The sequence below is a fragment of the Hyalella azteca genome, unplaced genomic scaffold (assembly GCF_000764305.2).
Source record: "Hyalella azteca isolate HAZT.00-mixed unplaced genomic scaffold, Hazt_2.0.2 contig13303, whole genome shotgun sequence".
In the NCBI taxonomy this organism is placed as follows: domain Eukaryota; kingdom Metazoa; phylum Arthropoda; class Malacostraca; order Amphipoda; family Hyalellidae; genus Hyalella; species Hyalella azteca.
This window is the reverse complement of record NW_025943231.1, coordinates 43,533-71,504: the sequence shown is the minus strand read 5'-3', so window position 1 is coordinate 71,504 and position 27,972 is coordinate 43,533. Positions and strand designations below refer to the sequence as shown.

General features: G+C 44.4%; 2 protein-coding genes across 2 annotated transcripts; one reads left to right on the top strand and one right to left on the bottom strand.

Moving 5' to 3' along the window:
• Positions 1-50: 50 nt before the first annotated feature.
• LOC108667033 (calcium-binding and coiled-coil domain-containing protein 2-like) lies at positions 51-974 on the top strand. The gene is made up of 2 exons (XM_018154014.1): positions 51-71; positions 561-974. The coding sequence occupies exons 1-2, from the start codon at positions 51-53 to the stop codon at positions 972-974; spliced, it is 435 nt and encodes a 144-aa protein (XP_018009503.1).
• Positions 777-27,658, bottom strand: LOC108667032 (ATP-binding cassette sub-family C member 5). The gene is made up of 12 exons (XM_047883596.1): positions 27,553-27,658; positions 27,307-27,350; positions 26,739-26,879; positions 25,560-25,667; positions 11,006-11,127; positions 8,929-9,028; positions 7,880-8,190; positions 7,110-7,305; positions 4,556-6,548; positions 3,078-3,261; positions 2,348-2,540; positions 777-1,388 (listed from the first exon to the last, which is right to left on the bottom strand). Exons 1-12 carry the CDS (start codon positions 27,656-27,658, stop codon positions 1,131-1,133), a joined length of 3,756 nt encoding a protein of 1,251 aa, XP_047739552.1. The 3' UTR covers positions 777-1,130.
• Between the last annotated feature and the right edge of the window lie 314 nt (positions 27,659-27,972).

Genomic DNA, 27,972 nt, shown 5'->3' with positions numbered 1-27,972 from the left:
CAAGGAATGTCGTTAGAAATTACCAAGTCTAATTACCTGCTTCATGCATGATGAGTGAGAACAGTTCAAGCGTGAGTCCTGCTTGATTGGAACACCGAACAACCATGTGAAGTCAACCGAGTAAAAAAAAAAACAAACTAAACTGAACAGCGAGTGAAATTATGTCAGACTTTTAACAAATTAACCTGTTAACAATAAGCTAACTTTTGGACAACGCGTCCTATAAGAAAATGCTCCCCGAGGGGTTTGTGACTAGCATTAGTATAGGCGTTATGAAAATACTGCATCATCTCAAACCTTATGAGGTAAATACAACTAATTTTGAAACATCTTGAGCTGCCCATGCATAGCGAAAGATAATAGACTACTACTTATAATAAAAATATTAACGATAACAATAACGACAATAGAATTACATTACCAGCATCCCGTTTGAGGAGAAATAAAAGCAATAAAGATAACAATTAATAAATATGAGCATTAATCTTCACATCGGTCTTCTCTCACTAGCATAATTATGGTAGAATTAGCACCTAATCATCACATGAGATATTGCATAGGAGGCCGCGTACCAGCAACAGGAGGCCGCGTACCAGCAACAGGAGGCCACGTACCAGCAACAGGAGGCCACGTACCGGCAACAGGAGGCCGCGTACCAGCAACAGGAGGCCACGTACCAGCAACAGGAGGCTACGTACCAACAACAGGAGGCGGAGGCCACGTACCAGAAACAGAAGGTCACGAGCAAGAAGCAGGAGGCTACGTACCAACAACAGGAGGCCACGTACCAGCAACAGGAGGCCAAACGTACCAGCAACAGGAGGCCAAACGTACCAGAAACAGGAGGCCAAACGTACCAGCAACAGGAGGCTATGTACCAACAACAGGAGGCCACGTACCAACAACAGGAATGTTCCTACCAACAACAGGAGGCCACATATATGAGCAAAAGTTGTGCATGGTATAGGTACTAGTACTTGCTGTACATCGCATGGTGCACAGTCGGGGCAATGGCATTACCATACATGGTTGTACCGTACGGGATAGTGACTCTTGACTCAGAAGTGACTCAAGACTCAGAAGTGCCTCATGACTCAGAAGTGACTCATGACTCAGAAGTGCCTCATGACTCATGGCTCAGCAGTATGCGCATGCAGCAACATGCGCGCGAATATGCCATTAGTATCGCGCATGAGGTTGGCAGGTGAATCAAGCTGCGCGATGGTGCCGGCCTCCATGACCATGATGCGGTCGCACCACATGATGGTGTTGACGCGGTGCGCGATGATGATGAGCGTGCAGTGAGCGAACGCCGTGCGCAGTGCGCACTGCACCAGCGAGTCGCTCTCTGTGTCAATGCTTGCAGTCGCCTCGTCCAGCACCAGGATCTGTGAGACGAGAGAGCACGTGAGACGAGAGCATGTGAGACGAGAGAGCACGTGAGACGAGAGAGCACGTGAGACTAGAGCACGTGAGACGAGAGAGTTCGTGAGAATAGAGTTCGCGAGAATAGAGCACGTGAGACGAGAGAGCACGTGAGACGAGAGAGCACGTGAGACGAGAGAGCACGTGAGACGAGAGAGCACGTGAGACGAGAGAGCACGTGAGACGAGAGAGTACGTGAGACGAGAGAGTACGTGAGACGAGAGAGTACGTGAGACGAGAGAGTACGTGAGACTAGAGCACGTGAGACTAGAGCACGTGAGACGAGAGAGCACGTGAGACTAGAGCACGTGAGACGAGAGAGCACGTGAGACTAGAGCACGTGAGACGAGAGAGCACGTGAGACGAGAGAGTACGTGAGACGAGAGTACGTGAGACGAGAGAGCAGGTGAGACGAAAGAGCACGTGAGACAAGAGCACGTGAGCCGAGAGAGCACGTGAGAATAGAGAGAGTACGTGAGACTAGAGCATGTGAGACGAGAGAGCACGTGAGACGAGAGAGCACGTGCGACCAGCGAAAACCAAAACGCCAGAACACATAAAAAAGATGATCAAAACGAGCGAAAAGCTGCAATAAAAGAACAGATCGTTTATGCCTAACATCTTAAGCCACTGGAGATGCATAGTCAGACAATAAATAGTGGTAGGGCCCCTGGCTAACTACCTGAAGACAAGACTATGAATGAGTCGCCGTATGAACCATAAATAGAGGTAGGAACCATAAGTATTGGTAGGAACCATAAGTATTGATAGGAACCATAAATAGAGGTAGGAACCATAAATAGAGATAGGAATCATAAATAGAGGTAGGAATCATAAATAGAGATAGGAACCATAAGTATTGGTAGGACTAGGAACCATAAGTATTGCTAGGAACCTATGATAGGAACCATAAGTAGAGCACCTTGCTGTCCCTAAGCAGCGCCCTGGCGAGGCAGAGCAGCTGTCGCTCCCCCAGACTGAAGTTGTCGCCGCCTTCAGCGACGCCGTCAGCGAGCTGCAGGGGCAGCGCAGCGACGCGCTCCCGCAGCTGCACGCGCTCCAGCGCCCACCACACGCGCGCGTCGGGGTGACGGGCGTGCGGGTCTAGGTTGTGTCTGTAACATGTATTATGATGGTGATGATTGTGATGATGGTGATGATGATGGCCACAATTAAGAGTATGATAAGCATTGTTTTTGATGAAATTTTGTGATCATTGTGATGATGATGGCTACAATATTAAGAGTATGATAAGCATTGTTTTTGATGAAATTTCGTGACCATTGTGATGATGATGGCGATGATGGCTAGAACAAAGAGTATGATAAGCATTTTAATTTCATTGATAAGCATTGTCCACCCATATGGTGAAGAATGAATACCGTTCACATGACGGAAATTACCGCATTGTATTGCTGTAAAACCGTATCTTTGATATCAAGTTAGGTTACAACGAAGGGTTAAATACGATCAGGAGAAACGTCTCACCTGACGGTGCCGCTGAAGAGGACGGGTGCTGGACGCCTCACCTGACGGTGCCGCTGCAGAGAACGGGTGCTGGACGCCTCACCTGCCGGTGCCGCTGAAGAGGACGGGTGCTGGACGCCTCACCTGACGGTGCCGCTGAAGAGGACGGGTGCTGGACGTCTCACCTGACGGTGCCGCTGAAGAGGACGGGATCCTGCGGGATGACGGAGAGGCGGGAGCGCAGGTGCGGCAGCGACAGCTTCGAGATGTCAGCGCCGTCGATGCGCACGACGCCCGCGCTGAGCTCCACCAGCCGGAAGAGGCACACCGCCAGCGAGGACTTGCCTGACCCCGTGCGCCCCACCACGCCTGCAAGGGGCGCCATAATTAACACAAGGGCGGCGCAATCAGCACAAGGGCGCCATATTAACACAAGGACGGCGCAATCATTACAAGGGTACCACAATTAACAGAAGGGCGGCGCAATCAACACAAGGGCGCCATAATTAACACAAGGGCGGAGCAATTAACACAATGGTGACATAATTAACACACAAGGGTGCTATAATGTGATTTCCTCTGACTAAATCGTCTTTACCACATTTCCAACATCTGGCCGAGTTTAAGCTTGGAGAGTCCTTAATCCCGACTGCCTCCTCCCAACCGTAAAACATGTCGGGGATCTGTGATTATCTGGGTGCTATTTCTTGGAAATACGGCGGACCGATGATTTCTCTTTATGGAAGAATTAACATCCGTAACTATTTAGGAATTTTGGAGGACCAAGTTCATGTAATGGTTCAAGCACTGTTTCCGAAGAGGAACGCGCATCGTTCAACAGGAATTGCTAAAAAGTCGCACGAAGAACATTCTAAATAAAGTTCATTTTGCCACCACAATCACCAGACCTGAATATTATCGTGCATTTATGATCAATTTTAGAGATGCAAGTCAGTAGTCGATTCCCGCCGCTATTGTCTTAAAAGAGCTGGAGGGAGTTTTAACTGATGAATGGGTTTAAATTTCTTTGGAAACAATTCATAATTCGTATGAGTCAATACCTTGAATAATTGAGGCTGTAATTACCGCAAAATTGGTACCCACACCATACTGATATATATAATGTGGATTTCTCAGGTGTATCTCCTATTTTATATAACCCCCTGTATATCAGATATATAGACAACGGCTAGCTCGATTTTAGTCAATGCCATTCGTATGTAACGGCCTGGCGGAGCTACCGTTATATTACATATGTTGTTAACTGTATAGACTGCATTAAAAGGGCGACTGCGGGGTGCAAGAACGTTTCTCTTAACTGTGAAGTGCAGGGTGCAAAAGTGGAGGGCATTTACCTATTGTTAAAGCAAAGAATTAGAAATAGACTCGTCGTGTCAGACATGAGCGCAAGAAACTTTCGGTGACCAGCTTCGTGTCGGCCGTAAATTAAATAATAGTTACATAATTTAGTTACTATTCGTTTATGAAAAAATAGCCAAGGAGCGAAAGAATTTATGAGTCTATTGATACTGTCCAGAAAATATGCACTTGATATATTTGTTGCTGCATTTTAGTTTTAATCTCGGTTCTACTTACGACATAATACAATATAACAAAAAATGTTCTGAACAAAAAAGTTTCAGAGAACTTCATTAAAACTCACCAATTTTTTCAGCCTCATGCACGTCGAAGGAGAGGTCCCTGAAGACGAGGGGCGTGTTGTGGCGGTAGCGCATGGCCACGTTCCTGAAGCAGATGCGGCCGTGGGTGGGCCACGTCGCCGGAGGTATCACCTCCGAGTGCTGCCCTTCACTCTCAAGGGTTTCTATGTAAGACTGAATTCTTTCAACTGAAGTGAATCTGGCCTCGGTTTCTGTGCTGAGTCGTACAGTGTACTGGAATATACCGGAGAGCTGGGAGGAGTAAGCCAGTGCAAGACCCGCGAACGCAGCCGCCACTTGCCCACGCAGGAGGACAGTGAGAATAGCGGTGCATGTGGTCACCCCGAGGGCCAACATGTCCAGTCTTATTGCCAGCCACCGCATGGCGCAGTTGAAAAGGTAAAAAGCCGTCGAACTTTCATCGAAGAGGTAGTAGAACTTGTTAGAGAAGAGGTCCTGTTTACCGTAGGCGTGGATGGTGTCAAGTCCTGAAAGTGTCGTACTAACGTGGCTGTAGAGCGGGGACCGGGAGACGTTCTCAAGGCGTTTGAAGTCCCTTATGCCGATTCTAAAGATGTTTCTGATGACCATGAAGATGATGGCGAGGATCACTAACATTGGCAGGAACTGCCAGAAGACGAGGCATACAAGCAGCAGCGAACAGCTGACCAACCAAATGTTCTGCAGGAACATCTCCAGGCTCATAGGTAGTCGAACATCCACTTCGTCCATGTCCCTTGAGAAAATGTTTAGGATGCGACCCACGGGAGTCGTGTCGAAAAAGGTTAAGGGACTTCGGAAGACGACGTTGAGGACTTGGTCGTGAAGGCGCGTGGACGCGTGGATGCTGGTCTTCATGAAGATCACTCCACGCAGCAGCGACGTCGCTAGGATGAAGATCACGGTGCTGCCGTAGACGCTCAGGTAGAAGTTGAGGTGTGGGTTGTCTGCGATGTTGTTGCTGCTATCGAATGTCACGTTGATGCCAACAGGACTCGTGTTGTTGCTGTTGATATCCCATGTGCTGTTGCTGAGGCCGGTGCTGTTGTATCCCACATTATCAGTGATGTTATCAACGTGACCGATGTTTTCAACGTGACTAATGTTAGCACCGCTGCCAGCCGCAAGCCAGTGGGACAGCCACCACGAACTGAAGGCAGTCGTGCCGACGTTAACACCGAAGCTTAGGACCACAGCAGCGGCCACGCACATGCCCCCAGCAGCGTTGATGTACGCAAAGAAGGTTGACCGCTGTACACTGCCGCTCTGCACGCGCTCCTCGGTCGTGATGGCCCCGCCAGGGATTACTTTTGGGTCCTTTGGCCCTGACATGGAACTGGCCCGACGGTCCCCAGAGAATGAAGAGGGTCGTGAGTCATGGTCAACAAGATTACCGGAGTCACTATAGAGGGAAGCGACAAGGCCATCCTCTTCCTCCATAACAGGTCCCCCGATGGCCACGTTTCCCCCATAGGCAGCGCTACCCGTAGAGGCGCTCGAGACGGTGCGTTTACGGCGCCAGCTTTCAAAGGACACGTCGGTGTAGGAGCGGTCGAGGGCCTTCACGTGACCGGCGGAAGAACTTCTGGTCCTGGAGATGGGGGTCTTGCAGTTCGCGAGGTTGGTGGTGTTTTGAGGGTTGGTTTTGTTTTGGGGGTCGGTGGTGTTCTGGTCGTTGGTAATGTTTTGGGGGTTGGAGGTGTTTTGAGGGTTGGTGGTGTTTTGGGGGTCGGTGGTGTTCTGGTGGTTGGAGGTGTTTTGAAAGTTGGTGGTGTTTTGGGGGTTTGTGGCGTTTTGGTGACTGGTGTAGAGGGCTGCGTATTCACCATCGTCGCGCATGAGCTGCGCATGAGGCCCCTGTTCTATGATGCGTCCTCCCTGCAGCAGCACCACGCGGTCACACTCAGGCAGGTACTGCAGCTGGTGGGTGACCAGGATGACCGTGGCCTTCTTAAGGCCTGTCTTAATGGCCCACCTGAATATGTGCCAGCCCACCTGAAGCGTCGTGGGAATTTTAAACACCGGCATATTCTGACGCCTTAGGCTTCGTTAATCATTAGCTTCGACAAAGAAAATGGATAACTTAGCATCAGGATAGAAGAATTTTTTTCAACCCTATGCTTCAACTTTGCATAATGAAGCCGAGACTACAACCACAATACTCCAATATAAACCAGTTACTAATGGGACCTTCTTCAAGTCACTAGAAAAAAGAAACGGTTCAAGAGCTCATTGCTTCTGAAGCAACAGGCATTATTCGAGGAATATTGTACATGATAATAATTCCTAATATAAAACAGATCGACCTATCAATACTGAAGAACAAACATATGTGAGAAAAACAATAGATCGAGCGCAGGGAAGTGTACGCAGTGCAGGTTTGTTGCAAGACCTGGGTTATTTTTCTGAGTGCACTAAGTGCATTAGCAAGACCTGGGTTATTTTTCTGAGTGCACTATGTGCATTATCAAGACCTGGGTCATTTTTCTGAGTATACAAAGCGCATTATCAAGACTTGGATCATTTTTCTGAGTGTCCTAAGTGCATTATCATGACCTGGACATCGACGGCGCTGAGTGGGTCATCGAGTAGGTAGACACTCCTGCTGGAGTAGAGCGCCCGGGCGAGGGAGAGGCGCTGCTTCTGCCCCCCGGAGAGGTTGACGCCGCGCTCCCCCACCTCCGTCAGGTCCCCAGCAGGCAGAGCGTCCAGGTCCTGGGTCAGGCTACACGCGTACACCACGCGGTAGTATCTAGTTGGTGAGATGGTGAAAAATTGGAGAGATAATTGGATACAAATATCGGGAGAAATATATAAAAAAATAAAATATCGTGGGTGAAAATTTTAAAAGATATTTGGATACAAATATCGGGAAAAATGTATTTAAAAAATATCGTGGGTGAAAATTTTAAAAGATATTTGGATACAAATATCGGGAAAAATATATAAAAAAATATCGTAAAAATGTTAAGATATTTGGATACAAATATCGGGAAATATATATAAAAAATATCGTGGGTGAAAATTTTAAAGGATATTTGGATACAAAATGCGGCAGGACTCGGTCGTTAAAAAAAAGATCAGCGTGGATACAAATGGAGGATGTTTGAGCGGCGATATTTGTTTAAAAAAAATTTAAGCGTGGGTATTACGAGAATATTTCTAGCGGCGAAATTAATTAACAAATAAGCATGTACTAGAGGAAATTTGAACAAGGATTTCCCATGATACGACTCACTTGAGGGGATCATACGACTCACTTGAGGGGATCGTACGACTCACTTGAGGGGATCATACGACTCACTTGAGGGGATCATACGACTCACTTGAGGGGATCGAAAGGCTCCCCGAAGAGGATATTATCCCTGACGGAGGCGTTTAGGATCCACGCCTGTTGCCCCACGTACGCGATGTCCCCCTGAACGGCCACGGTCCCCGGCTGATGGGGAATTCCGTCATTCTTCCCCAACGCGGGGGATTTTTCTGAATCGAATTCCTCTTCCCCTGAGGCTGGGGCATCGTCAAGACCCCCCACAGAGAGGTCGTCGTACCCCAGGAGTGTCATGCGCCCCAGGATGGCATGAAGGAGGGATGACTTGCCACTCCCTACACCCCCGCACACCCCCACCAGCTCCCCCTGGGGGACAAAATTCAACGGATAAAATATCAACAGATACGACATCAACAGGTAAACTATCAACAGAAGAACTGTAAAGATATACCATATAAACAGATGCAATATCAATATATACCATACAATATCAACAAATATATGTAGAATTAAGAGATACAATATCAACAGATACAATATCAACACATTCACATCAACACCCGCAACATCAACACATCCAGTCACTGAAAGTGTTGATAGCTCGCCGCTTCCATGCCTGCATCCCTGTACAGCGGATGTAATTATTCCAGGAATGTTGGCTGGCTTATTTGGGTCTGAAATACTAGTTAATAATGCGATAACTGTCGTAAATAAAGTTAGAGTGAGGATCACGAGGGTAATGAGGGGAGCAAAAGAAGATAATTGGAATGTAGGAAGAGAGTAATGAGGGAAGCAAGACAAGATAATTGGAGGGTAGAACGAGGGTAATGAAATAAGCAAGACAATTGGAGGGTATCAAGAGAGTAATAAGGGAAGCAAGACAAAATAATTAGAGGGTAGCAAGAGGGTAATAAGGGAAGCAAGACAAAATAATTAGAGGGTAGCAAGAGGGTAATGAGGGAAGCAAGACAAAATAATTAGAGGGTAGCAAGAGGATAATGAGGGAAGCAAGATAAGATAATTGGAGGGTAGCAAGAGGGTAGGTAATAAGGGCACCATAACAAGATAATTAGAGGGCATCAAGAGGGTAATAAGACGGCTGACCTTGGCGACGGAGAGGCTGATGTCGCAGAGCAGAGGCTGGGCGGCGCCGCGGGCGTCCAGCAGCATCTTGTGGGCGGGCGACAGCGCCCTGCCGGCCTTACTGGGGGTGTGGAAGGACGAGGGTGAATAGGTAAGGGGAGTAGCGAGGGGCAAAGGATGATGGGTGAGACAAGGTGTATGAAGCGAAGCGTGAGACTGCGTGAGGGGAGAGTGGACTTTGGGAGGGATTCGTAAATACACGATTGACTGCTACTGGATGCATGATTTGCTGCTACTGGATGCATGATTGGCAGTTGGTGGACGAAAGATTGACCTTATGATGAGTTCGGGACTTCCTAGTCCCCGGTCACGCTGATGCTCCGCCTTCGCCGTCCTCCGTCTCCGAGTCGTCGCTAGGCAGATCACCCCGCCCTCGGGTCCCGGATGTAACGTTGGCAGTGTTCCGTCTATTTGCCCTCCTTTGGGCCAGCTGATGCAAGATGCTGTTGCTTGTCACTTGCTGATGGTAGTTTCCCATTACTGGACAGTCTGGGATCTTTCTCAACCACTTGTCCAGTCGTCTCTTGAATGTTGCAAGGGTGAACTCCCCTCCTCTCAGCGCTTTTGGCAAGGCATTAAAGAGCCTCGGTCCTACCACGGACAGTGATCCCTCACGAAGAGTCTGTACTCTGGCCGCGGCTCGGTTATTAAATGGGGGAATTCTGCATAGCCTCCCTCTCCTTTAGTTATAATTCTGGATGTCTCACTCTCAAAGTTGGGAGCCAGTCCGTTTATCTTATTGAGGATTCGTCGGTCTCCCGGAATGCTGCGAACTTTGGGGCCAGTTTTTCTCGGGGTATGACGCACACATAACTGTGCTAGTTTCTCACACAGTTTTGTGTAGATTTCCTCAGCATTCATCTCGTGAAACTCCGCTCTCCAATCTATTTCGTCAATTTCATTCCAACTTGCCCCCAATCCGTTCTTCGATTGTGAAAGTTAAGTCCTGCCAGTCCCTCTTGGGGTATAGACCTGGGCAGGGTTTCAATTCCAATTGTCGTTTCCACCATCACTAAGCGATGGTCAGACAGTGAGGTGTCTTCAACGCGGACGTCAACCACCATTCTTTCATTATTAGTAAAGAAGAGATCGAGAATATTGTGTTCTCTTGTCGGCGACCGTACCGTCTGACTGAGCAAGTGTTCCGCAGCAAACTTCACTAGTTGGGCTTCTTGACTTGTGTCGCGGTCATCGACCTCTAAGCCGCCAGGGCTTGTCCAACGGATTCGTGGGAGATTGAAGTCCCCACCAATTATCAGGCTGGGGGCTGGGTCACCCAGTTCAGCCACCATGCATGGTCTCTATTTCCTTAAGGGTTTTGTTGAAATTTTCCGGTGAACATGCAGGCGGTCTATAGACTATGGCTACCTCCGCACAGGTAAAGTTTTTTTATGTGGATATCGACTGCAACTGGATGTAAGATTGGCTGTAGCTGGATAAATGATTGGATGAATGACGAGCAGCATGATTGGCTGCATGATTGGCAACATGATTTGAAACATGATTAGCAACATGATTAGCAACATGATTAGCAGCCTGATTGGCAACATGATTAGCAGCATGATTGACAACATGATTAGCAGCATGATTGGCAACGTGATTTGAAACATGATTTTGCAACAAGATTAGCTGCATGATTGGCAACATGATTTGAAACATGATTAGCAGCATGATTGACAACATGACGAGCAGCCTGATTGGCAACATGATTAGCAGCATGATTGACAACATGATTAGCAGCATGATTGGCAACGTGATTTGAAACATGATTTTGCAACATGATTAGCTGCATGATTGGCAACATGATTTGAAACATGATTAGCAGCATGATTGACAACATGACGAGCAGCCTGATTGACAACATGATTAGCAGCATGATTGGCAACATGATTAGCAGCATGATTGACAACATGATTAGCAGCATGATTGACAACATGACGAGCAGCCTGATTGACAACATGATCAGCAGCATGATTGGCAACGTGATTTGAAACATGATTTTGCTACATGATTAGCAGCCTGATGGTCTGCCGCTCACCTGGACTGCACGGGCTTGTGCAGGGGCGGCCAGGCGAAGGAGGCGCGCCTGAGCGCGACTGCAGCGCCTTCTGCAGGAGCGCCGGTGACGTACGCCTGCCGCTCCTGCAGCTGCAGGACGCTCTGCAGGAGGGAGAGAGGGAGGGGGTCTGCTTAGTGTACGTAATGAGCGAGATTATCCAGCAGGATTAAAGGTATTCAGAAATTATCGATATAATGAATGTATACATGACGTGAAATATCAATTATTAACATGAACGGGAGTTGAGATTGTCGTGTATGATTGTCGCGTATGATTGTTGTGTATGATTGTTGTGTATGATTGTCGTGTATGATTGTCGCGTATGATTGTCGCGCATGATTATCGTGTATGATTGTCGCGTATGATTGCCGCGTATGATTGTCGTGTATGATTGTCGGGTATGATTGTCGCGTATGATTGTCGTGTATGATTGTCGCGTATGATTGTCGCGTATGATTGTCATGGATGATTGTTGTGTATGATAGTCGTGTATGACTGTGTATGATTGTCGTGGGTGATTTATAGCATTTGAAATTACCTATACAAAAAATACATATTCATGGACACATCATATCAATCGTATATCAGTTATCGTCTATCTCTTCACATCAAATATCACTGACATGGTCCATAGGAGCAGTAGGAGACCAACAAACAGTAAATAGGTTCAGATAAATAATGATGTATAAATAAAAAGCTACAATCATTCTACATCATGCGGGTAAAGATAACCGATAAAAGCACAGCCAAAAACAGAACATGAAAAGAACAGATAAATGCAAGATTTTAGCGAATAGAAAAACGGGAAAAACTTGGATGATATTTTTTGTTTCTAATGGAAAAAGTATTAATGTATATTAACATAGACAAACTATGGGATTAAATAAAAAAACTTTTATTAATATGAACAGTGAAGCGAACATCAGAAATACCACCGATAAGAACAAAAAAATAGAGTACCAGCTAATTTAGTTTAAAATAAAATTATTTGATCAAAATTTGAATCAAAAGCACCACAAAGTACGATGTCCGAACACATGCATGCAACGTAGATGTTTACACGTATAACCTACAGGGTCCGCCATATTTATGGCAACACATGTTTTTTTGTTATTTCTCAATGAAACAAACAGGTGCATTGTTTTTTTTATTGGATGAGCTAGTAGCCAAGAATTACCTAAACAATTCTCAGATATATTCATTCAATATGACCACACTGATTTTTAATGGCGGCCTCCAATCCACGCGGGAAAGCTTCACTGGAGACACGCAGCATTTATTGAGGGATCAAGTCCCATTCTCGTGTCAATTTAGACTTCAAACTATCCAAAGAATCATGAGGTGTTCTGCAGACCCTACTCTCTATAATAGCCCACACAGAAAAGTCGAGAGGATTCAAATCAGGGCTTCTTGAGGGTCATTCATTTTTGCTAATGAACGCTATGATGTGACCCCGAATCCAGTTTTGGGTCATGTTTGAGCCATGTGATGGGGCAGAGTCTTGTTGAAAACTTCATGGTGAGCCGTTGAAGTGTTTACGGGCCTAAGGTAACAACACAGCTTCCAAAATGTCCAAAATGTATCGCTGACTTCAATTTCACTCCCGAGGGGACAAAAACGAGTGGGGACCTCCCAGTGGCGGTACCGCGGCCCAAACCATCACGGGCATGGGATTTTGACGTCGTGTTGCTGTTCTGGTTGCCACAGATCCATCCCGACTCAAAACTCTGTCATTTTGACGGTTAACGCTTTATTCAATGTCAAATTTTTTCTCGTCACTGAACACCAAGTTGGGCAGCGTGCCATCCTCAATGAGATCCAGAATGTGCTGGCATCTTTCGAGCCTCATTCGTTCATGACGGTCTGTTAGTTCATGCCTTGTTTGCATCTTGTAAGGGGAGGTTTTGAGGTCATCTTTTTGAGGTCATCTTTGAGGACTCTACGCATTGATGTCTGACTGACTCCTGCTTCTGCAGTCAATTTTGCAGCTGAGCGACGAGGGTTTCTCCTCAACTTCTCCCTCGTGTTTTTGACCAATTGTTTGGTTCGGACACTTCGTTTTCTTCCTTGACCAGGTGGATTGCATGTTTCACCAGTTTCCTTGATTTTTTTACCACCTTCCACACAGTTTCACAACGAATTTGGAGCTTTTTTGCAATGACTGAATTACTCTCGCTCTTTTCATGAAGGGTTACAATTGCATTTCTATCTACTGCCATAAGTAATAGTGAATTTAGACACCTTAGACTTCTGCAATATATAATAGATGAATTGATGATATTAAGCTTCACTATGAAAGAAAAGTCTCCTAGAAACCAATTTATTTTATATAGCAAACATCCGTTGCCATAAATATGGCGGACCCTGTATACACGTGTAAACTATCACGAGTGTATCCAACATGCACGATGAATGGAGTTGTGTGAAGGTACAAATGCCTTTCGAATGTTCTCGCAATGAACATGCTATACACGAAAATACATGTTTAAGGGAATTTAGCTGTGGTAATGCAGGTGGTTGTATCGACATCTTACTTTAAGATTGTCAACACGAATAATTTTTTTTACACATGGGGTTTTGAAAGTAATTTTAGTTTGGCATGGCCACTCGTCTAGAGGAACGCTTCTTTTTGAAGATGTCATTTAATTTATTTTACCAACTTATTACTAACTTTTAAGTACAATTCTAAACATTAGTTACCAGCTGGGTTTCTCAATCGTTTGGATCCATCTTAATATTTAGTAAAGAAATGTTCTCAGAAACACTAAACGTATTATTGTATTGCCGTGTATTCTATACACAAGACGTGTCCATATCGCTCATTGTTTAGCCGTGTATTTCATACACAATGTAATACGAAACGTGTTCCATATCATTGTATTGCTGCGTATTCTACACATAGCGATACGCAACACGCTCCTCGCTCCGAGTATAAACGCGTTCAAGAACAGACTGACAAGGCCATGCAGGAGCATTATATGTTTAGTCTTAAAATGCCTACAGTACCTACCCTATGGAACAACTGAAAGTATAGAAACGATTTTAAACCTACCGTCCGTTGAAAATACTTGATTAAAAGGCCAGTCTTTTAGATCTTTGAACTAGTCAAGAAAAGTACAAGATGCGGCGACAGGCCTATCCAGGCCTCCTCTTCAACGCTGCATGAAGCTACTATACCATACTAAGACGCCAGCGTTTTCTGGTCACGTAAATCGCAAGCCATGTAGCCGCGTTGGCATCAGATTGTTCACACCGGTTACACAATTTAACTTGCCGCCCTGACCATGTCGATAATTCAAAGTACATTCATTCTACCCTAATACAGTATAATTTTTCTTATCACCCTCTAATTTCCCAACCTATTCCTCCCTATCCGATCACTCCCGACACCCGCTCATTTCCCCCTCCCGGGATGAAATGATCAAGCATTTTTTCACAGCCAGGAATTTGTTTTCCGCAGAGACGACGAGCAGAGATAAATATTAACTGACTTATTATTATCAATTTTAATGAATTTAAAATATTATTATATTTTTTTACATTAATAAGGCGACGACAGGCGATCGCAACTATACCCGTAGGTTTGGATAAGAAGCATGATGTGGAATTGTGGTGAGGAATGAAAGGTGATGAGGGACAGGTGGTGAGGAGGGACAGGAGATGAGAAGGGACAGGAGATGAGAAGGGACAGGAGATGAGAAGGGACAGGAGATGAGAAGGGACAGGAGATGAGAAGGAACAGGAGATGAGAAGGGACAGGAGATGAGGAGGGACAGGTGATGAGAAGGGACAGGAGATGAGAAGGGACAGATGATGAGAAGTGACATGATGTGATGAGAAGAGACAGATGATGAGAAGTGACATGATGTGATGAGAAGAGACAGATGATGAGAAGTGACATGATGTGAAGAGACAGATGATGGGAAGGGACAGGATGATAGGGCAACAGTAGATCTTGGTCATGCAGGAACAATGAAAATACAAGTGATGATCAGAAGGAGCAGCCGATAACGAAGAAACAAGCGAGTGACGGAATAACAGATACCAGGAAGAAGTTATTATGTCGCTGCAGAAAAAGATTCAGATTGATTTGAATAAAAGTAAAGCAAGCTTAGGGTTGAAAATCAATATACAACTAAAATTATTACGAAACAGAGACACGGAAATGCCGGAGCAGATGACTGGGCAGGCATCGATACAAATGACTGGGCAAGCAANGACTGGGCAGGCGACGATACAAATGACTGGGCAAGCAACGATACAAATGACAGGGCCAGCAACGATACAAATGACTGGACCAGCAACGACACAAATGACTGGGCAAGCAACGACACAAATGACTAGGCAAGCAACGACACAAATGACTGGGCAAGCAACGACACAAATGACTGGACCAGCAACGGTACAGATGACTGGACCAGCAACGGTACAGATGACTAGACAAGTAGAACAAAGAAGACGTAACCAGAGACGGCAAATCACAAGAATAATCACGGTAAAAGCAGCGTAAAAAAGCAGAAGCTAACGTCACTCAAGCAGAATAATAACGTCACTCATCACGACGTCGCAATTATTATAGGCGGCATATCGGCGGCCGTCTTTAGGTCCGTTTATAATCTTATTCAGTCAGTTTATTATTAAAGCTGAATTATATTTGTCTCATACTTTTTTCTATATTATATTGTAATTACAAAATTTTATTGGTATGGCAATTCTATTAATTTAATATTTGATAATGATATTGAATGTAGAGGGTAAGTTGTACGTGTGCAGGACGACCAAACTTCTAATGAGAGGACGCGAACCGAATACCAAGAGTTACCTGTATCTTGTTGAGGTAACCCGCCCCTAATACCAAGAATACTTGTATCCTGTCGAGGTTAACCCGCCCCTAATACCAAGAGTTACCTGTATCCTGCCGAGGGTAACCCGCCCCTAATACCAAGAGTATACCAAGAGTTACCTGTATACTGTCGAGGGTAACCCGCCCCTAATACCAAGAGTTACCTGTATCCTGCCGAGGGCAACGAGGCCCTCGACGAGGGCCCACGTGCCGATGCGCACGTGACTCAGGCACGCGCGCACGGAGCGCGTCAGCATCGCCAGCACAGGCATCGCCTGGTGGCAGACTTGCTATCAGTTGCCTTCACATTTTTATCTGTTGCCTTCATATTCTTATCAGTTGCCTTCACATTCTTATCTGTTGCCTTCATATTCTTATCAGTTGCCTTCATATTCTTATCAGTTGCCTTCACATTCTTATCAGTTGTCTTCACATTTTTATCAGTTGTCTTCACATTCATATCTGTTGCCTTCATATTCTTATCTGTTGCCTACATATTCGTATCAGTTGCCTATATATTCTTATCAGTTACCTTCACATTCTTATCAGTTGCCTTCACATTCTTATTTGTTGCCTACATATTCTTATCTGTTGCCTTCATATTCTTATCCGTTGCCTTAATATTCTCATCAAATGCCTTCATATTCTTATCAGTTGCCTTCACAATGTTATCAGTTGCCTTAATATTCTTATAAGTTGCCTTCATATTCTTATCAGTTGCCTTCATATTCTTATCAGTTGCCTTCATATTCTTATCAGTTGCCTTCATATTCTTATCAGTTGCCTTCATATTCTTATCAGTTGCCTTAATATTCTTATCAGTTGCCTTCATATTCTTATCAGTAGCCTTCACAATCTTATCAGTGGCCTACATATTCTTATCAGTTGCCTACATATTCTCATCAGTTGCCTTCACATTCTTATATCAGTTGCCTTCGCAATCTTATCTGTTGCCTACATATTCTTATCAGTTGGCTTCACAATCTTATCAGTTGCCTACATATTCTCATCTGTTGCTTTCATATTCTTATCAGTGGCCTGCATATTCTTATCAGTTGCCTACATATTCTTATCAGTTGCCTTCACATTCTTATATCAGTTGCCTTCGCAATCTTATCTGTTGCCTACATATTCTTATCAGTTGCCTTCACAATATTATCTGTTGCCTTCATATTCTTATCAGTTGCATTTACATTCTTATCAGTTGCCTACATTTTTTCGTTTATATTGGAAAAATTTTCATGGTGATATTAGTGTCCTTAATGTTCTCTTCACTCGCATTCGTTCGCTTATCAGTGGCCCTGATATTCTTATCAATGGCCCTGATATAATCAGTGACTTTCATACTCTTATCAGCGGCCTTAAGCATCTGATTGAGAACCGCGAGGCTACGCACAGGCTCGGCTCTTCCCTATGAGTTTCTTCACAAATTAGGATGAACTTTACTCCACTCGTAAATGTAATGGCGATATGGATTTTTCCATTTTTACACAGCTATTTATTTTTATTTGCCCGGAACAAAACGTACGTAGACTTTGTATTAAAAGAGTTATAAAGAAAGGAAATTTCATGTAACTTTGAATACTATTTTTCATCAAGTCTGCGACCTTTACACTTTTTTCGAGATATAAACGGGTTGTAATTTTTATTCTCCATTGAATGGTATACTCGGCATTGAATGATATACTCGGTATACTACTAGCCTTAATACTATTATCAGTGGCCTTGATATTCTTATCAGTGGTCTTCATATTTCCATTTTTATCAATTGCTTTAACGTCTTACCAGTTGCCTTCACATTCTTATCAATTACTTTCAACTTTTTATCAGGTGTCTTTTACTTCTTTTTAGACCTCTAATCCATCGCGTTTATATTTTTATCAGACTTATTATTAATTCCCTCAACTTGTAATCAAATGCCTTGAACTTTCTATCAATTGACTCAACTTCTTATTAGATTTAATATTAATTGCCTTCACCTTTTTATAAATTACCTTCAAATCCTAATCATTTGCCTCAATTCCTTAAAAATAATCTTCAACTTAACACATTCTTATCGTTTGATTTCACCTTATTATTATCAATTACGTTTAACATCTTAATAACTGTCTCCACATTCTTATCAATTGCCTTCAACTTTATTATCAAATACTTCCACATTCTTATTAATCTATTTGAATTTCTTATAAATTGACTCCGCATTCTTATCATTTCCATTCATATTCTGATCAATCGCTTACAATTTTTTATCAATTCATTTGAACGTTAGATCATTTGCCTGCATATTTTTATGGATGGCATTCACATTTTTATCAAATACGCATAAGAACAATGAATAAATTATAAAAAAATGCAGCTATGAACATTTATGGTTCAATAAAAACGCCGCTTTTGAGGCGGGAGTATTTTGGTACTGGAGTATCTCGAGCGAATGATACCAAACTATTTTCGTTGTACCACCATCTATGATGACCCAAGTCGAATTTATTGCTAATATCTTCGTGTGAAAACGTTAATATTTTAACATTTAGTTTATATTTAACATTTACTTGATATATAACATTTGGTTGATATTTACCATTTAGTGGATATTTACATATTGTGGATATTTAACATTCAGTGGACATTTATCATTTAGCTGATATTCAACATTTAGCGGATATTCAACATTTAGCGGATATTCAACATTTAGTGGATATTTAACATTCAGTGGACATTTATCATTTAGCGGATATTCAACATTTAGCGGATATTCAACATTTAGTGGATATTTTAACATATATTAAAGATTTGCGAACTTAAGTAGTGACGACGAATAGAGTATACAGACGAGGAGGTTTATAAATCCAACGAAGGTATTCCTAGTATACACACTGTACATCTCTACGTAGCAAAGGCATGCGCATTACAATTTACGCATCAAAAGGCATGCTTGTTGAAATTCCCTCACCCAAGACATGCGTATCAAAATTTACGTGCGTATCATGCGTCATTTTCAACATATATCAAATAAACCCACAACATATCATACACAACGCAGCATTCAGGACCAGACGCGACACTGTGAAAATTAAACTTAAATCAAGTAATGTATCGTAACATTAAGTAACGTAAATTGACGTAGCGTAGAGTAATGTATCAACATAAAGTAACATCATGAAGGTACCAGTGCATTACTGACCGTTCATCAATGTAAATGGAACGTAAAGAACGTAACAGAAAACGACCCGCGAGTAACGAAAACGACGACGACGCACGTCGGTCGCAGCCAAGGCTGCACGTCAGTCCCTAAATCCGATTGGTATTAAGACTCCGTTTATAATTGCGGCCGAATTATTGTCGCCCATTTTTTTGTCACCGTTGAGACAGTTATTAACTTAACGGTGACGTTTTCGTTCAGCTATGACGTACGGTCGGCGATGACGCACAGTCAGCGGTGACGTACGGTCAGCGGTGACGTACGTTCAGTAATGACGTACGGTCGGCGATGAAGTATACGGTCAGCGGTAACGTAAAGTCAGCGGTGACGTACGGTCTGCAATGACGAACGATCGTCTGTGATCCGAAATTGAGAGAAGCGAGGGTGAGAAACGGAGTGCGGTGCTTGGACTGATCCTCTTCCTCATCCACATTGCCGACATTGACTCAAAACTTACCCACGCATCTACATCGTCATTTGCGGACGATACAAGAGTGCTGATGAAGATCACAGATGGCCTAGAATGCGAGAGGTTACAGGATGACTTGTCGACAATCTACGTCCGCCGCTGTGACAAAAGAATTAAAAGTCCTGTTCATGAAATACTTTCCAGATGTTAATCTTTATGTATTGTTAGTAAACAATTTAAAAATTTGTTCTTTCTGTAGATACAAAGGTATTCTCCTTGTTCATGTGCAATCGACCCAAGTTGATCAAATATTGCTGGCACGATATGCATGACTTTGGAACCTGGAATGATGTAGCGCAATCTTTATTCTAGGGTCACAGAGCATAAGGAATGGAGTTGTAGGACTGGGCAGTTTCTATCGCACTATCCTTATTTGGCTGTGCGCGCTCGCGCTGAGCAGTGCAATGTTCCTATATTTGACAGCGACTCTGCGTATTTAGAATCCTATTATTTTTTTAGAATATTTTTAAACAGAGGCCCAGTATGAATTCAGGTATTAGCTCTTATATCCACTTAAGATTGAGAATAGATAGGTTTTGTAGATTTTTTCTTGTGCTTTGTGAATATGCAATTTAACGGCACCTAGTTCGAAGTGATGAGACACAGAGTTGGCATAGAGGCAGGGATGCTGAATCGCTACTTGGCATCGGAGGGTACGGAAATTAAGAGAATAAACTTTTTAACGATCTCGGATTGTAAATGAGTATCGTAGCAACGTTCGATAACCACATCGAGGCAATAGTTACAAGAGGGAGAATATAGAAGGGGTGGATCTGACGAACATTCCGAACGAGTGAAGCAGCGCCAATGATTAGTCTTCAGAGCCCTCAAGCTCCCAATTCTCCGCCATAGTTCAGACTCTTTGAGTGGGACCTACTTCCGTGGCAGGACCGAGGCTTTTCAACGCCTTGACGAAAGAACAGAGTTCATCGTTGCGACATTCAAGTGACGAATTGACGCATTTTTGAGCACGATCCGCTATTGTCCGGTTGTGGGCCACCACCCTGGGAAATCGGCAAGCAACAGTATTTTGCATCAGCTCAAAAGAGGGAAGAAGCACGGAACACTTTCACGTTAACTCTGGGACCCGAGGGCGGACCGACCTGCATATCAAAGGCTTGGAAACAGTGGACGACGAATGCAGCGCATCAACGTGACCGTGAACGACGACGTCCAAACTTATCATAAGGTCATAAGATGACGTACGGTCGTGGCTGACAACAACGAGAGTACCAAAAGAAGTATAAATTGAGCAAGTTTGATCATGTAGCGACATGCGTATCATGCGCGGTAATGGTGCATGCAGTACCGGTGCAATTTCTTGGGAGCGGATAGGGCACGGTGCGCTGTGCAGGGGAAAGGGCGCAGTGCTCAGCGCAGTTTTCGATGCAGTACTCGGGGCACAATACACGGTACAGTGTCCATAGCACACGGCGCACAGCACCCGGCACATGGCACAGCGTGCAGTGCCCCTGGGTCACCTGGATGCGGGCGACGGTCTCCCTGCCCTCGGTGATGGCGCGGCACGCCACCTCCAGGATGTTGGCAGCAACCCGCAGCTGCACCAGCAGCAGCGATAGTGCGCTGTATGTCTGCCAGTGTTAGGTCAGGAGTTGGGTTACTAAAAGGTGTTAGGTAAGGTGATTGGTCACCAGCAGGCGTTGGGGCCGATGTTGGGTCACCAGCAGGTGTTAGGTAAGGTGATTGGTCACCAGCAGGCGTTGGGGCGAATGTTGGGTCACCACACCAGCAGGCGTTGAGGCATGTGTTGGGTTACCAGTGGGTGCTAAGTCAGGAGTTTGGTCACCAATAGGTTTTAGAAAGCTTCACTATGAATTTGATGTTTGACTTCGCCTCGATTTCACTAGATGCCATGTTGCATGAACGGTTGTTGCTTTTAAAGCAGCGCACCGCGTTTGAAACATTTATTTAAAAGTTAATGCGAGAACCCGTTGTAATACAGTAATACAGGATTGTTCTGGTGCATCATACTATTTTCATATAATTTTATGTTGTGTCTATTTTCCATAAACTTTTTGGAGCCCCCACGTCAAGCGCTAGTGCTGACGTAGGACGCCCTACACTGCGTCAGTGTAGTCAGTAAACCAGAGAGCCCCAGAAAGGTATGGTGCAGTACACTGCGTCAGTGTACCTAATCAGTATACCAGCGAGCCAGGAAGGTATGGTGCAGTACACTGCGTCAGTGTACCTAATCAGTATACCAGTATACCAGAGAGCCCCGGAAAGATATGGTGCAGTACACTGCGTCAGTGTACCTAGTCAGTATACCAGAGAGCCCCGGAAAGGTATGGTACAGTACACTGCGTCAGTGTACATAGACAGTATACCAGTATACCAGCGAGCCCAGGAAGTTATGATACAATACACTGCGTCAGTGTAGTCGGGTTTACCTGTATCCTGGACCTTGAAATGTCCCAATCCCGTATACTGCGTATACTGTGCGGTAGTATGAAGACGGTGTAGCCGATGCTGCGCAGCATCGACCACACTGAGAAGGCCTAAAACAACCACACTACACTGACACAAATGTATCCTGATAGGATGCACACTGACGTACACTGAGACACACAACTTGGTTGTGGGATACGCTGAGACATACGTTCTTCAGTATCACAAGTTCATCATTCATCAGTATCACAAGTTCATCATTCATCAGCATCACAAGTTCATCATTCATCAGTATCACAAGTTCATCATTCATCANGTATAAGAGACAGGATTTACACTCATTGCTTGCATGATTAATAACATCATTAAAATTTACACTAATTGCTTGCATGATTAATAACATAACTGAGATTTACACTCATTGCTTGCATGATTAATAACACCAATAAAATTTACACTAATTGCTTGCATGATTAATAACATGACGATTATTTTACATTCATTGCTTGCATGATTAATAACATCATTGAGATTCATACTCGTTGCTTGCATGATTAAAAACATCACTGAGATTTACACTCATTGCTTGCATGATTAGTTAAAGTGCAGCAATAGCAATTACATCCAATCGCTGATTAATTCAAGTATTAGATCGACGGCAGAAAGGAAAAAGCGATTTTCAAATAGCTTAAGACTGAGCCAAGCACTGCGTTTAAATTTGCCAATGATAGACCTCCAATAGGGAAAGCAATTGTTGTCACGAGAAAACTCATTGGCAGAAGTAATTGGTTGCCATTAAAAACCATTAAATAAGCGCGCAACAACGCAGCTTTAATTAAAGAGTACGATTTACTGGTTAGAAGAGAACGTTCAATCATAGTTTAGCTCGATATCGAGCGGCCAATCATTAGTTTAGACGAGAGCGCAGCTAACAAATTCACAATCACTGGTTTAGATTCAACGAAAGACAGCGCCGTTATCGAAGAAGCTGTAAATTGGCCAACCCAATCGACCCTATTTAACCCTATTGATGACCCCAAAACTTAGATTTGCCGAAACATTTTCTTAACTCATATCAAGCTTCGTCATTCTCTGAACACATTGATTAAATCGCAATTTTGTGAACCCGTTTCTTGATACGTTATTTTCTGAACCTATTTCTTTGTTGGTCATAAGTGAGTCACAAAGAGATTTTTTCGCCATAAATTTAACTTTTGACGGTAAAAACTTTGAATATATGAATAGCATCTAAGAGAAAATTCCCTAAAAATCAGGGTTGGCAATGATTAAATCAAAATGATTAAATCATGTGATTAAATCACTTGATTTTTTTAATAAAAAAATCATGATTTTTTTTATTTTTTCATATATTTAAAAATTTTGAGTGGCAGTCTTTAATTTATATTGAGGTATTGTTATTCATGGTTTAGTATAAATGTACTATGAATGACAAATTGGTATATAAACTTGTTGCCTTTAGTGTGTATTAGGTTCCAATAAATGGAATGCTTTTGGTACAGAGGCATCAAGAGTGCAATACGGTACATTGTACATAGCTAGTAGCTTAGCTAATTCTTATAAGGCTATAAGTAGTCTAACTATTTGACTATTTGTTATATATTGATTACAATATACAATTTAAATGTGTTAGCTAGCTTATTAACAGGGTGGGGCAGAACTGATTGAACAGTTTTGAGGCGAAATAAAAGAGTAATGGAGGTACATAAAGAAGAAAGTTTATTTTCCTCATGATTAGCATAACATACCATTTAAAATACTTATGTTTTGAAAACAATAGCAGGAAGATGGGGTTTGTTAGCTGCATCACACTGTTGGAGTCGTTCTCGGAAGTTTTCTACAGCACGTTCACACATATGGCGAGGTATGGCCATAACCTCTGCTGCAATAATCCGTTCCTTTAGCTGTGGCAGGGTGTGAGGGCGACTTCTGAATACCCTTTCTTTTAGATGTCCACAAAGAAAGAAATCGCAAATGCTCAAATCAGGTGACCTCGCAGGCCACTGTAAATCACCCCTCAGAGACACCAGACCTACGGGAAACATGTGTTTCTAAACATTGAGTGACATTCGAGCTGTGTGAGCTGTAGCACCATCCTGCTGGAACCACACGTCTCTCAATGCTTCATTTTCAACAATGTTTTCCATCATGGGCTGAAAGAAATTTTGCAACATTGCAGCATAGCAATCGAAATTCACTGTTAAGGTTACTCCCTCCTCTGAGAACGACTCCAACAGTGTGTTGCAGCTAACAGCCCCCATCTTCCAGATATTGTTTTCAAAACATAAGTATTCTAAATGGTATGTTATGCTAACCTCTAGGAGAATAAACTTTCTTCTTTATGTACCTCCATTACTCTTTTATTTTACCTCAAAACTGCTCAATCGGTTCTGCTCCACCCTGTATACTGAGAGGTTGAGATTGTATTGACCTTTTAGGCAATTAAAAAGATTTTCAACCCTAATACAAGTATTTTAATTAAAATATTTAATTTAAATCTTTAAATATGTGAATTTAAAACTAGAAACAAAACAATTACAATTATAAGACTATATATAAAATAATTAAATGCAGTGAATGGATATAAAATATTTGAATTGTGCACATGTTTATTTCAAACAGTGTTAGCTTTTCTCATAACTTAAGTCTCGTTTCAAGTTGTATGAGGTTTGTTTGGTTATCGTTCAGTTTATATTTACTATTGGTTTATTGGTCTGAATTAAGTGGGAACAGTGCAGTCAGTCACTCAGTCACTACTAGTTGGTGTGTATAGAAGGTAGAGTCTGGTAGATTTATAGGACATAAAACTAGTACCGGTAGATCTATTGATAGTGCTGTGCACTGTGCAATCAGCTACCTATCTGTTATGTGACTCTTCAATGTTTAGAAGATCTGCATTCCTGAAGTGTTTTTGTATATTGAAGCCAGTCAAATGGTCAATATTTAGCTCATTACCTTGCTCCATACAAACTTTACAAAGCTAATGAATAGACTTATCAATAATTGTTTACCAGAAAATCCCTAAGTGGTAAACACCACATTGGCCTGTTGGCCATTATTGGAGGCAATAAGTGCCCTTTTTAGCCATCCATTATGATCCATATACTGTTATTGTTAGTAGGCTAATTGCAACATTAAAAATAACACCTCAAAAAAGACAAAAAAGCTGAAAAAATAAAAAAAATCAAATAATTAAAAAAAAGTCATGAAAAAATAAAAAATCATTGATTTTTTATTTTTTTGATTTTTTTAAAAAAATCAAAAAAATCGCCAACCCTGCTAAAAATGTCGAATTGCATGAAAGGGCAAAAATGAGTCGAAGGGACAAAATTGGATCAAAAGGACAAGTGAATCGTAAGAAAGAATTGAGCCAAATGGATAAACTAATTCAAAGACAAATATTGAGTTAATAAGGCCAAAGTAAATCCAAATTTCGAAATGAATCGAGTATTTTTTATACAAGAAAAATATAAAAATGAGATCAATGGGGAGGTAACTGAGTTCATTGGGGTGGTCGTGAGGGTTAAATAGGGTCGTGAGGGTTAAATAGGGTCCTGAGGATCATATGGGGTCATAATGAGCCCCAGAGGGTTACCTGCAGCCGCCCTAAGGACACCTGCCCCTCCCTCAGATGATGGACGCAGAACGTGACGCAGTCCAGCCCGAAGTGGACCAGCCCTATGAGCCCCATCACGGACGTGGCCTGGGGCGTGTACAGCTATCATTGCGTGGCTACACGCACAGTGCATGAACAGCTCTTATTGCGTGACTACACGCACAGTGCGTGTACAGCTCTTATTGCGTGGCTACACGCACAGTGCGTGTACAGCTCTTATTGCGTGGCTACACGCACAGTGCGTGTAGATGTATAGCTCTTATTGCGTGCATTACTGCGTGCGTACTACACATGCAGTCCTCGGAATCACACGCATTACGCGAGTCCGAACGCACGCTAATTTCGCAATTTTACGCGCCGATTTTGCGAATGTGCGCGATAATTTTGCGCGTGTAAAAAGAATTACCCAATCTCTGATCGTCTGCCTCTGTACCCTACCAGCGGCGGGAAGCAAGCATCGTGCATCAGTTGGCCTAACTGAGGGCATCAGCTGGCCTAACTGAGGGCATCAGCTGGCCTAACTGAGGGCATCAGTTGGCCTAACTGAGGGCATCAGTTGGCCTAACTGAGGGCATCAAGAGGCCTAACTGAGGGCATCAGCTGGCCCAACTGAGGGCATCAAGTTGCCCAGCTGAGGGTATCAAGTTGCCCAACTGAGGGCATCAGCTGGCCTAACTGAGGGCATCAGCTGGCCTAACTGAGGGCATCAAGTGGCCCAACTGAGGGCATCAGCTGGCTTAACTGAGGGCATCAGCTGGCCCAACTGAGGGCATCAAGTGGCCCAACTGAGGGCATCAGCTGGCCTAACTGAGGGCATCAAGTGGCCCAACTGAGGGCATCAGCTGGCCTAACTGAGGGCATCAAGTGGCCCAACTGAGGGCATCAGCTGGCCCAACTAAGGGCATCATGTTGCCCAACTAAGGGCATCAAGTGACCTGAGGGCATCAAGTGTCTTAACTGAGGGCATCAAGTGGTCCATTTGAAGGCAGTAATAACACTGTAACAACAATAGCCGGATAAATGACTGAGAAGGCGGGAAACGTCGCGCAATATTGTCGAGATGGCCGCTTCCAGCATCACCCACATCACTCATACCCCACATCACCCACATCCCTCATACCCCCACATCCCGCACATGATGCCGTCCCCCCACATCACCTGGGCGGGGGTGAGGTTGTTGCCAGCAGCGATGTGGGCGACGAAGGTGACGATGGCGGCGATGACGGGGACGGTGGGCGCCATCGCCAGGCCCAGGCTCTGCAGGTACGCGCAGCGCTCCAGCAGCGCCCGCTCCTGCCGCTGGGGTTATGGGGTTACAGCAGCGCCAGTTCCCGGCACCGAGGCCCAAATATGCCAAGAGAGCATTTCGGCTCATGCACGCCCAGGTCGAGGGCCCAAATGTGCCCACGGCCTCAAAATATGCCCACGAGGCCCATGTATCCCAAGTGGGGCCATATGTACCCAGAGGGCTTACAAGTGTCAATAAGGCCACAAAGGACCAAAGGGTGCCAATTGACGAATGGCCCATACTTGTCATTACGGCCACAAATGGCCAGAGGGCCCAGTTCCCCCACAGGGCCTTAATTAACTCGGATGACCCCAATTCACCCACAGGACCCCAGTTCACCCACAGGATCCCAATTCACCCACAGGACCCCAATTCACCCACAGGGCCCCAATTCACCCACAGGACTCCATTTCACCCACAGGACCCCAATTCACCCACAGGACCCAGTTCACCCACAGGACCTCTATTCACCCACAGGACCCCTATTCACCCACAGGACCCCAATTCACCAACAGGACCCCAATTCACCCACAGGACCCCAGTTCACCCACAGGACCCCAGTTCACCCACAGGACCCCAATTCACCCACACGACCACAATTCACCCACAGTACCCCCATTCACCCACAAGACTCCAATTCACCCACAGGGCCCAAATTCACCCACAGGGCCCCAGTTCACCCACCGGTGATGGCGGTGGCGAAGCAGGTCTCCCAGGCGTAGAGCTTGATGAGTCTGATGGAGGTGAGCAGTTCACCCACCCGCCTCACCCGCTCGTCCGTCACACCCATCGTGCGGCGCCGCAACCCACCCGTCACCCGCGAGATGACGTACTGTGTCACGGGGGAGTTGTGTCACGGGGGAGTTGTGTTACGGGGGAGTTGGGGGAGTAAAATTAGTTATTTTATGATAAATTTCCATTGACGGAGGAAACCGTCACCCACCACAGCAAGAATGCATCACCTGCAGAACGAGGGCCCCACTAGTCCCCACCTGCAGCAGCAGGGCCCCACTAGTCCCCACCTGCAGCAGGAGGGCCCCACTAGTCCCCACCTGCAGCAGGAGGGCCCCACTAGTCCCCACCTGCAGCAGGAGGGCCCCACTA

What these genes read in the sequence shown, in the direction of transcription:
- LOC108667033 (XM_018154014.1), top strand. Translation starts at nt 51, where the DNA reads ATGAGTGAGAACAGTTCAAGC. An exon ending in TGAGTGAGAACAGTTCAAGC is followed by an intron (nt 72 to 560) that starts GTGAGTCCTGCT and finishes GATATTGCATAG; the next exon opens with GAGGCCGCGTACCAGCAACA.
- LOC108667032 (XM_047883596.1), bottom strand. Translation starts at nt 27,658, where the DNA reads ATGGGTGTGACGGACGAGCGGGTGAGGCGGGTGGGTGAACTGCTCACC. An exon ending in CTGTGGGTGAACTGGGTCCT is followed by an intron (nt 26,880 to 27,306) that starts GTGGGTGAATTG and finishes CCATAACCCCAG; the next exon opens with CGGCAGGAGCGGGCGCTGCT. An exon ending in CACAAGCCCGTGCAGTCCAG is followed by an intron (nt 9,029 to 11,005) that starts GTGAGCGGCAGA and finishes CCACACCCCCAG; the next exon opens with TAAGGCCGGCAGGGCGCTGT.